The following is a 12,020-nucleotide window of genomic DNA, read 5'->3' as shown; positions in this document are numbered from 1 at the left end:
ACTGAGTACTGTGAAAATCGATTGTAAATCATATTGCTCGCAGATCAACGATGGTAATTACTGACAGCATTTAGCACGTATAGCGGACTAGTTTTACACTAACGCACGCGGAGAGACTGAAAAACCACCCTTGACTTACTTCCGCAGCTCTGATATGTTTATAGGAGTGGTTATCACCAGGGGCGTAGCCAGCCGAAAAAAAACGGGGGATATTTATTAAAACGGGGGGTATTTTTTGAAAAGATGATATTCGTTATGCTAACCACTTTATTGCGGTTTAATACACACAAATGCCGATACAACAAGGGTAAGATGATCTCGTTTGTGTTTACATCTTTATACACATGAACATTTGCCAGTTATCTTAAAATATAGCTCTATTATGCGCAGTCGCATGCTGCAGTAACAAACGGAAGGCGCTTTTGCCTTGCGCGCCACTATTTGCCGACAGCGAGTTTCATGCGCGCGGATTTTGATACAAAGCGCGCTCGAATCATGACTCAACGCAGCAGGTGATCGATGATCACCTCGCAAATCACAATGTATCAGATCAGATGGAAGTAGCGAACAAATTTCGATGACAGCGAGGTATCTTGACCTTAATTACCAAAGCGAGGATGTAATCACGAAAGTGCGCGCAGATCATATTACAGCACAGTGGAAGATCTCTCCATTTTGCGCCCAAAGACGAACACTCGAACAGTGAAAACACGCAAATGAATTATAGTCTGTTGCCGTTTGATACAAACAATCTGGATTAATTTTGTTTTAAATCAATATGATTTGTACTGTCTGCCAAGATGGTGTAGTATTTTTGGTGTGTGGAGATGGTAAAGACTAATTACCGCTAGAGCTTGTGCGATTGCATCACGTGAATAACAGTGACCTGGCGCAGGCTTAGGCCCGCGATCAAAATGCATTCCTAAACGCGTTTGCGGTGTAGAAGTGACAATTGCGATTTGTCGAGGCCAAGACTATAACTTCTGGTCATTACAATGGCACATCGAGTAGCACTATCACGCGCCGCGAGTCACAGAGCGGCCTAATTTTCCTAGCCTCCAATGTTTTACTACTGGCCAAGCGCGTTATAACAGGACAGTCAGCAGATGCGCCAGAGGCCTGAGACAAGAAACGGCTGGAGATCTGGAAACCCACACACAACAACCGAACTAAATGATCGCAAATTGGATCAATACATAATAGATTCCATACAGAACATTTGATTAGTACGATCTGTTTTGGTACTGTAGGGATCTGCTATCTCTAATGATACAAGCCTAGCGCGCATGTTCTAAACGTTTGTTGACAATAGACTGTCAAACACGAAAACCAACTCGCGCGGTATCGAAATTTCAATGCGAGTGTTATTGTTACTGTGACTTCTGGTTCTGTAACTGGCTAATATCGTTCAGATGAGATGGGAGAGCCATGCGAGATGTGTTTTTCGGGCTTCCGTAGACGAGAGAACAATATGAGAAAAAGGCATCACCGCACTGCATTGTCTGATTGATCGATGGCGTGATGATGCCGCGCGGCAATTAGGGGATTATCGAATTAGAACAAGAAATATTAGATCAATGGAAATATATGTAGGACGGGGGGTATTTCGAGCTTGGAACGGGGGGGTATCGGACACCGATTACCCCCCCTGTCTACGCCACTGGGTATTACCCTTTAATAACACGGCAAACACTCACGCTAATCTGCAAGCGTCCAGTGAACCCCTAATGTTCGAGTATAGTATCAAAATCAGTAATGAACCATGTTAGACATCTCATACATTACCATATAATGCATGTGCACTAGGGCTGTTCAAAATAACCCTTTTTCCTGAATCTTGCTGGCTACTTGATTAAATCGTTAGGTTGCCTTAAAAAACGACGCACACCAAATTTGAATTCATTCAAACCAATATTCGCTGGTTTCGTACAGTTTGAAAATTTTGAATTTGCCTAATAATGCAAAAAAAATTTTTTTAAAATTTTTCCGCCAACCGCATGAAATTGTTGGGCTGTCTTCAAAAACTATGCAAAACAAATTCGACTCAATTCCAAGCCGTAGAAGCGGAGTTATTTCAGTTTTTCTTTGATAATTCTTGGATTATCCTCCGATCATTTTCCCACGTCATTTTCGATGTCAACTTTCACGCAATTAGGATAATGTTCCAAATGTGGAGGACTTCGGTTCTGTTTTCAGGCTGCGTAATGCTCCGCCACACGCGTCGCTGCAGGGGCAGTGGAGTCCGCATAACTCAGTCATCCGCTTTTTTCAGCCACACGCACGGGGACGCACAAAAGTAAAAATCGTGCGAAGTTCTTGTTAATTCGGACACAGGTTCGCAATTCCTTGAGAGCATATAGAATTTTTGCAACTGCTATCGAGGCAAACGTGGCGTCGTCACTTATTCAAACTTCGCTTGACGCCGGACCGGAAGCATTGTGTTTTGTGGATTTAGCCTTCAATTAGCGTTGATATTTTTTCCATAAATGATTTTCGGTCCGGCTAAAAGTTTCTGCATTTGATTCCTGCGGTTTTGTGTTGTACTCTTATCGAATGAAAATACCGTTTAGCCTTACCTGTACTGTATTTGAAGTAAATACTCACTACCTCAAGCGTATATGCGAGTGCTAACCAGTCATATAGCAAAAACTAATTGTTGATTGTTTGGTATGGATATAGTTACCATAGAACTAACACGAGTGTGTAACTATTGTGCATTTATCTGCGATCAATCTCAATTATTGCAAATTGCAATTCATTTATTACGCAACACATACGGTGTTTCTAATGCGTATGTCTGCTTTTACGCATTTTCACGAAGTGAACAATTGATTTTCCGCTTAACTTGGACAAAAGCGAGCGGAACCAAAGTGTCCCAATTCATCGGAGTCGAATGTAATTGCACGAAACCTCGAAACACCAACAGATGTGTTAGACGCAAGACGCTGATCTTAGCTGACAGCTCACTAGAGATTGAGTAAAACTTTATTCAAATTTAGGTAGGGCGGATTTCCGTTGCGTGACGATACAGATGATGGTAATTTGAGTGACAAATAAATAATTTAAGTTCAGGAAGTGATAATCTACTTTAAGTAAATCGCATTTCAATTTGATTGCTTTCACTGGCTTTACTAGTGCACTGGTCGGGTCAAACCCAGGGGCGGAAATGGATATGGATTTTCGGGCCCAGGCGCAACATTGAATGATATTTCTAGGTTAAATCAGACCGATTACTACTCGACTAGTCAACGATGTAACTTTGCACTAGTTTCCAGGGTCCAGTCAGGCACTGATCTGGGTGAGACATCAATATCCGGATGCGAGCCCATTATACATGGACTCACCACCTCGAAGCCAACCGGTAACAGCTGTGACTCCTTAACTGATTTTGTCGCGGGCCCATTTAAGATTTTTGGGCGGTTGTGTAATTCCAAAAGGATAAGCTGGTGTTGTTGTTTCTTGATGATATATTTCAACATCGAACCCCCCAAAGCTAGTTTACGGACTCCTAAGTCATAGTGGGCCCAGTGTAAAAATCCAGGCGTTACCTTACAGTGCACAGTGCACATTGTACATTGGTGGTGCGGTAAAATTAAAACAGTCCCCCATTTTTCTTGTCTCACCGAATTTTTGTTTCAATTCTAGCTATTCTATTAATGTAGGCATACTCTTAATAAAAAATGAACGGTTTCGATCCCCGAACGACAACAATACTGTTGGAACCTTCACACCCGGCTCCGGATGGAAAAATGCTGCGCATGAAGATGAACAAATTCCTAGGAGTCGTTTCCAAATTCAGGCCAGGCGATGCGGGCCGGTCAGTGAACCGAGGAACGTCGTGTGAGGATTTGAACCAGCCAACACCTCGCAGGACATGCGAGACTTCTCAGCAAGCCTCTGTCGAAACGACAGACCAGTCAAGTCAAACTGATATTCAAAAGAATTTGCGAACTGTTACCACCACGCCCCAAATGCAAAAGCAGTCCGGGATCGTGCTGCCGTTTCAAAGAAAGCCCGCTGCGTCAATTGAATGCAAATATCATTACCGACAAGACTCGAAGAGAACTGATGACAAACGACCAGATAGCGGAGGGGACCTGCTGATGAAAACTCTAAACACTCTGAATCCACATATACTAAGACAGAAGGTAGTATTGTATTTATGTTATAAACAGAGCTAAAGAATAAAGATAATGAAGTACTTCGACCTGGTTAGAATTCTTCAGTAGATTTTCCGTACTGGCCCTATTTAGTTAATCTTTTTGCTATCAGACTTCACTGTACTTGTACTTCTACATCGCAGGTTTCTTAAACAAAACTAAAAACGTTTCACACTGTGTATTCTGTAAAGTATAGAATAGTTTTGGGACATGTTTGCGTTACTGTTATGAGCGGAATTGCGGTAACAACTGTATCACAGTAACTGGAGATAGTTTGAAACTTGCACTGTTTGGTATTGCCATTAGTCACTGTGCGTCAGTCACGAAAACACACCGTCAATTGTGCTTGCAGTTAAAGCGTGTATTGGCGCTTGATACCCGATATATTTAGAAGTACTGTCGCATGCAGGCAATGTTTTGAAACCCTTACTTTTGCTATAACTAGTTAGTAGTTACGATGCAATTTCGGAGAATGTAATCTCCGACTAACGGGTAAAAGTATGCAGCCCCTCTGGTAAATCTCATTACTGAAGCTACCTACTTCCCTACTTTTCATAGCTCAATTTAATGCTTATACTGGCAGTAGTTTTGACATGTCTTTGAAATATCTACTTACTACTTATGGCGTTACTTCTACGTCTATGATGACCAGCGATGACTCCTTTGATCACATCTGGTAGGTTGCTACGTGAAACATTCCACGCTCTAGTTCGGTTATTGTACTCAGTCAATGCATGGCCTACTAAAAGTCATGGTTTATGCAATCCAAAAGTTCAGTGGTTCTCAACCATTTTCATCTTTTGGAACCCTTCAGCCGATGTTGTGTGTCCCCTCAGAGAAACAGCTCGGCGACTATGTAGGTCATATTTCCTGCAGTCACCTGCTGGCTAAAACATACAAGGCGGCACCGTGGCATAGAGCTCTATATGACAGAGATGCTCAAACTTCTTCGAAAGCGAGCCGCATTACATTTCCGTAAGGTACCACTTGCCATTTCCATCACATTCATTAAACACTCGGTGTACTATCGCTCGGCAAATAACTCAACATAAAAGACAGGGCCAGCCATAACATATCACCGTTTTTTTTTTTAACTAGAACTTATAATTAGTGGCAGCTTATATTCCCTCAAAACTCCATTTATTACCCACAAGCTCCAGCTGAGTAACAAACTAGCACTTCCGGTCAAAGAGGTGTATATTGTGGTTCGGAGAACACAAATTTGTGGCACTTTGTTCAAGAAATGAAGTCCTAGGGTCCGCCAGAATCCATCCGAAAAAAGTTCAGACCCTCTCATGTCAATGGAAAGACCGGTAGCGTAACTATGGAGCGGAGTTGGAAGATACCGATACATATTACGGTCGGTCGCAAGTTAAATCGCACCTATTTACGCCCATTTCACTATTAAAAATGATGCAGAGGTTTCTTTCATATTTATTCTTTGACCTCATCAACTACTTAAGTAGTATGTCTAAAACAGAATCGCATCTGCAATTACGGTTAGAAGACACGTGTACTCTAAGTAAGCAGTATTACGTCAACGACAACCTCTGGACGCATAACTATAACGAAAGATAGTAGTTGTTGTTTGTAGTATTCATGGTGTTGTCGACTACAACGGTCATGTACACCAGGCCAATTTTCATCATTATTATTCCGTAGCTGCTTACTTGTAGCACGGCCCACTTCTAGGCTTTTATAAGACACCGTTTACACGTATTAGATGGCGAGGACGAGCCTAGATTAACCTCCATCACTTAGGTAGGAAATCTTGAGTCGACCTCGGCCGGACTCGAACTCGCAACCCATTGGCGTAGCAGCTGTGGATTATGCAACTACGCTCTCTCGCCACTCTGACGAACGATAGTAGGAATGAGCTATAGCTCTTACCGTATACACCCCGAATCATAGTTGTCGGAGAGTATTAATGGATGGGGAGAGAAATGTTTTTCATCGAAATTCCGCCCAATTTGTTGGAGCATCCCGGTTTTAGATTGTGGTGTTCCGAAAAGTGGAGCTTCGCCGCTTACAAGTTAGGGACAATTGGTTTACGTAGTATTATTAATATGTATTTTCACCGAGAAATTCAAATTATTATTAATTATTATTGTTATTCACACAATTCGTGTATCGCCTATAAAGAACCACAGATAAACTTTGATAATATTTCTAGCCTTTGATTTGGGTATGCTTTTGGCCGTCTTCAATCCCACTCGTTCCAATGTGTTCATGTCGGGACCCTTGCTGCTGACTCGTAGCTCGGCCCACATTCCTTTTGGGCTTTAATGAGCTAAAAACCGCTGTAGTCACATACTGGCAAACGGCCGCTCCCACTGGTGTCGTAATGTTGGAGTATTGCAAGCCGCGCGACTCGCTTCAAAATTTACACAATCCGTAACAAGGAATGGGATGCAAAACGATTGTTTTTGAAACATGCAGGCCTGATCCCAAGCTAACTGTATGCTTGATAATACAGCCATACTCGCATACGCGTAACTACGTTCGTTTCTTCTTTTAGAATTTCTCACACGTGACGAGGCGGACTTTTCCAACCAAGCTAGCTTACTTCCAACTCATGCACATCGACTGCATATCACAGGTACTAGGCATCAGAGCTTTAAAACCAGACAATATTCATATTTTCTAAATTAAATTATAATTTGAATTAGAGCTACACGGTTTTTCCATATTATATTCGAATTAGCGTATATTCTGATTTAGAAACGAACAACAAAAAGTCACGTCGAGTTAATTCATATCAAATCATACTATAGCTAATGTCTTTACACCAATATTGACTCGTTTCGCACTATACAGCTCTTTCAGCATTTGCATAAAACCAGATATTATATTATAATTAAAATTAGAGCATCGAAACATTTTACATATTAGATTAGAATACGATTACCGGTATTCCTCTCTTATCTATTTATACACGATACAGTTATCTAGTTGTCTATGTCTGCTGCGCATCTCTCGCGGATCCGCCTGAGACAACGTCGATTCTTAATTCCAGGTCATGACGAAACTCGCTCGCGCCGAGAGCGGCCACGAAGAGATCCTGAAAAAGTTCGAGATCAACATCGAGAGAGACTTCGCGAAAAATGTCTTGTGGAACATCGGATCCAGTCCGCACCCGCACATCGAGCCAGATGTTCGCGATTCGATTTATCGCGTCCACCGGAAAGACACGAAAAGCGATAGTTCGCGGCAGCACGACGACAGGCGTCGTCACGAGCGCGGTACTTCGAAATCGCGACCCCGCGATGAATCCGCCGGAAAGACCAGCCGTGAAAGAGTGAAATTTGACAAGAACGAGTCCAATATTTCGAGAAATTGCCCCGCCAAAAGACGCCGCGAGAGGTCCCGCTCTGCTACTCCCTCACGAAAACGCGCAAGGTCCAGTAACTCACGGGAAAGCGATCGTACTTCAACCAACTCTAGCTTCTCAACATCTCGTCAAGAGAAAAAGAGCATCAAGGGTAAAGAGAAAATACACTGCGAAGCCTTGATAAGCGACGCGAAACGACACAAAAGAGTGGAGTCAGCCGAAAAGAACCGAGAAGTACACAAAAACCAGCGATTAATTGACACCAGGCTTTCGCGATCGCATGACAGTAAGGTGTCGGTAAACAGCCCATTGTCGCATTCGAGCGAGACCACCACCAAGCGCACGCGTTCATCAGAAGACTTGACTTCAGCTGCCCAGAACCCGGGTAAAAGCGAGGTCACCGAGTGTAAACACTCGTTGGACATTCTGGGCATCGCACCGGCGAAACCCGTGACGGGTGTCGCTTCAGAAGAACAGTCTTCAACCGAATCTGTTGATGATCGCGTTATTCTCACACTTATCAAAGCGGAAATTACCGAAGGGCTAATCAAAGGGAAGCAACTGAAAAAGATTTCAGAGCCACTGTTAGCTATCGTTTCTGGTGCTTCCGCAAGAGAAACGGATGCTAAATCCTCTTCTAAACAAGCTGCAATTGTTACGGACACAAAGATTTCCGATCAATCCGGAACCAAGTCATCTCGTATAGATGCAGCGAGTAAGACACCCTTAACTGGCGAGCGATATCTATCTCACTCGCTTATCGGTAGCGATAAAACTGAAAAATATAGGAATGAGGAAACACCCAAGGCAGAGAGATCCCAAAACGCAGACCCTCCAATGCATTACAAATCTGCACCTATTACGGGAGCGTCGAAAGAATTACCGAGCGCAAGGAAAGCACACGCCACCACACTGCACTCGCCACAGCTTCGATCTATTAATCCTTTAAATCGCAGTTCTAAATCACAGACTTCTGAACCAGATAATAAATCATATACAGTACGTGATGATCAAGAGGCCGCTTCCCGCCATATCAGAGAAACTGTGAGAATAGAGAAAGATACCCAACCTGCTACAGACCCAGCCAACATATGTCTGCCTGACAGAGCTACGATTGTGGCAATTCCACCTTGTAAACCACGTCCTATTCGCACTGACTCCGCTACAGCAGATTGTACGCAAACATGCAGTTCTCTCACTGATAGGACCGAGGACGCAAAACTAATGCCACAAAGGACTCCGGAAAGGCATTCTTTTCCAAAAATCGAGGACAGATTGGCGCATGCGCACACTCCAGTCGAAAATGCTGCCAGTCGTTACAAAGACGAGGTCGAATCGGAGCCAGGATACATTAAGTCTGTCGAGAGATCCGCTGAAGACGGGGAGATAGTCGCTGAAGAAAAAGAGTTAGCCCTTGAAGAAGGCGAGATTATAATGGAAGGATACGAGAGACCCGGTGGCGAAAACGAGATAGCGGTTAAAGGATGCGAGAAAACCACTAAAGAATGCTTGAGAGCCGCTGAAGAAATCAAGATAACCGTCGAAGAATGCAAGACAGCCGTTGGAGAAAGCCAGGCAATCGTTGAAGAAGGCGAGATAATCAATGAAAAAGGCAATGATCAGGTTCATCCCCGCGCGTCCACTCTCTCCAAAACATCAAAAAAGAGACCGAAAAGTGTGTTAAAGGAACCCACGCGCAACGCAAGACATAAACCTCGTGGCAGGGCTGCGACCACAAAATCGCTAGATCGTTACTGGGCTCCGACATCAAAGACCGGGAAGAAACGGCACAACCGCTGTGGCACCCCGATTCACAAGCAGAAGGAAAGGCAAAAGAAAAAAAAGTGTGAAGAAAACTACTCCCGCATTTCGACACAAATCACGACGCGAAGGGACCGTGGGTCGTGTGACAGTTACTACAGCGTGGACAGCTCCGGCGAGAGCCAGTACGATCGCGATGTGCGGGACTACTTTGCGCGCGCATACACAAACAGGACTATTAGCGCGACCGGCGAACCCTACCAACCGCCTCAATATCACACCGTCCCCAACTACGGAGGCTACACTGACTTTCGCAATCCTCCGCGTTACGAAGGGTATTATTAGACATTGACCGTGCGAGAATCGGATTGTCTGCTACTTTATGCAGTCGTATTTTGTATTTTCGTGAATAGTGTGAGCAATCAGTCATTTAACGATTTGTTTTACTCAGCCTCCATAACCAAGTCGAAAATAAATGTCTTCCGCAATGTTCTTCTGCTCAGTGTTAATATTCACGAATCTTTTGCAAAATTTGAATCGGACGGATATATTGGTTGATACATGCATTACTCGTCAGCAATTGGTACAGGCTTATATTGTATCGTATGGATGTGTAACTGTATTGTACCATTTTAATTTGTTTAAAGTTACTGTAGTTTCATATTCTATCACAGTGATTCCCAACCTTTTTCGACCCATCGCCATTGAGTTGACCCTTTTCGGGTCATATGCAGAATAAGCCGTCTTCAAGTGCAATTTGGCCATTGTAGTTGAATATATCTCACTGGACGTTCGAACATTTTCGCCCCAATCTCCCCCTCTGGTATAGCTTCGTACACTTGCTTCTCAAAATCGTCCACTGGCGGGCGATATCGCCCACGTTGGGAACCACTGTTCTATCATCTACTTGGCGGACAGTTACCGACGTAGTTAGCAGTTCTCCGTGACCTAGTAGGTCTACGTATATGTGAGCCATATACGCCCCATCGAAGTTGGAGTTAACTTGATATTCGTTACACTATTCCCAACCGATAGTATATCCATCTGTACTTCAGTCATCTTGCTAATTGCAATGGCTTGAACCTTGAATAATGCCACGAAAATTCAACATGACTATGTGACTTGACTCGTGAGCTGACTTGACTTGACTCGAGTCACCTCTAAAAATCGAGTAACTTGGGCTGACTCGAGTCATCTTAAAACATTGAGTGACTTGACTTGTCTTGAGTAAAAATGTGCAATGACTCAGATTGACTTGTGACTCGAAGGTAGTGACTTGATCACAACACGGCGTCAGCCTAACGCCAACCCTAACCTAACCAAACCTTGAATCATTTCCAAACTATAACTTTTACCCACATACTCAAGTTTCGCATACTCAAGGATCTCATGTTGGAGCATCGCATGCTAAAGACCCATGAACCCCATATATGTGACTTACGATTCCGACACACAACAGCACCGTAACAGTAACGTAGGAGACTTACCAATTTTTCACAGTCTCGCATATAAAATGAATCTGCATACACACGACGGCGACTGGTTCAAAATTCATTAGTAGCAAGCTGCGCGCCCGGCCGCCAGTACCGAACGGCCGTCACTTCACTCCAATCAACTTATTAACCACGACTACAATCGAATTCGATCTCAGTCCCCAGTTTTCGAAATCGATGTGTCAACATTCCATCAGAAAAGGAAATTGCAGCGCATATCATGGTCGTGCTGTGTTTCGCTATTGCATCTTGTTCTGAGTAACGTGCCTTCACAAATCACTTGCCTATTTCTCTTTCAATTTTCACTCTGAATCTGAGTTTATCCACTGAATTGCGTTCATTTATCTCCTCAAAGTGGGGCTCCGGGCAATAATAATGTGCCATGTTGTACAAATGAGATAAGATGCAGGGTAGTAGTAAATGAAGGCACTTTCTGCAACAGATTCAAATGTTTCAATCAATACTCAGTTGAACCGGTTTGGGCAAATACTGTGATTATGAGCGAAGGGGTGGTTGTGTTCTTTAGTATCCACGCTGTGTGGTCACTTTACACGAGGCAGATATTTTCAGGGTTGTAACCAAGTCACAAGGTTCCGAGTCACAAGTCAATCTCACTTTTATAGTTTTGACTCGAGTCAAGTCGAGTCATTTTCAATTGATCATCGAGTCAAGTCCGAGTCCAAGTCAGCGAGCAGAGGGTCGAGTCCGAGTCATGGAATTATGACACGAGTCCTAGTCCAAGTCATTGCGTTGACTGCTCAGTTTCCAGTTGAGGTCTTGTTAAAACCACTTTTTATACCTCTGTCTAGTGGTATCGAATGGTTCGCATTTATAATATAATAATTTCCCTCACTTTTAACAGTTTTGGGTGGCATTTTCAAATATCAGTACCAATAGACGAAATCTCAATTGTGTGTTTGCGCTACTATTCTTCGAAATTACAATAAAATGTTGGTCTTGGCCGTCTGAGTCTCGAGTAAGATGACTTGGTTCAAGTCGAAGTCGAATCAATAGACATATTGACTCGAGTCGAGTCGAGTCATTTCCGCTTTTTGATAAAATGACTCGAGTCAAGTCGAACCATCAGAAAATCGTGACTCGAGTCGGACTCGAGTCATTACAACTCTGGATATTTTCTTATGACTTCAGTACTGCCGACTCCCAACACGTCCCAACCTTGCTCTGTAAGGCAGAAAAGCACTACTCAGTACTCATTCGGACGGCGAGGAAGAGGCTTGTCAGTTGTCCATGACCAAGTGGGATCCGCTCAGTGAT

General features: G+C 43.4%; 1 protein-coding gene across 1 annotated transcript; it reads left to right on the top strand.

Annotated features, from left to right (window-relative positions):
• Positions 1-2,726: 2,726 nt before the first annotated feature.
• On the top strand, positions 2,727-11,711 carry LOC145443182 (uncharacterized). Its single transcript, XM_080321172.1, has 3 exons — positions 2,727-4,148; positions 6,679-6,759; positions 7,177-11,711. Exons 1-3 carry the CDS (start codon positions 3,681-3,683, stop codon positions 9,595-9,597), a joined length of 2,970 nt encoding a protein of 989 aa, XP_080177298.1. The 5' UTR covers positions 2,727-3,680; the 3' UTR covers positions 9,598-11,711.
• Positions 11,712-12,020: the final 309 nt, after the last annotated feature.

Source organism: Botryllus schlosseri, chromosome 7 (genome assembly GCF_051294905.1).
Source record: "Botryllus schlosseri isolate E-star chromosome 7, Bs_hap1, whole genome shotgun sequence".
In the NCBI taxonomy this organism is placed as follows: Eukaryota; Metazoa; Chordata; class Ascidiacea; order Stolidobranchia; family Styelidae; genus Botryllus; species Botryllus schlosseri.
Note: the sequence above shows the minus strand (reverse complement) of the source record. Positions and strands in the feature narration are given on the sequence as shown.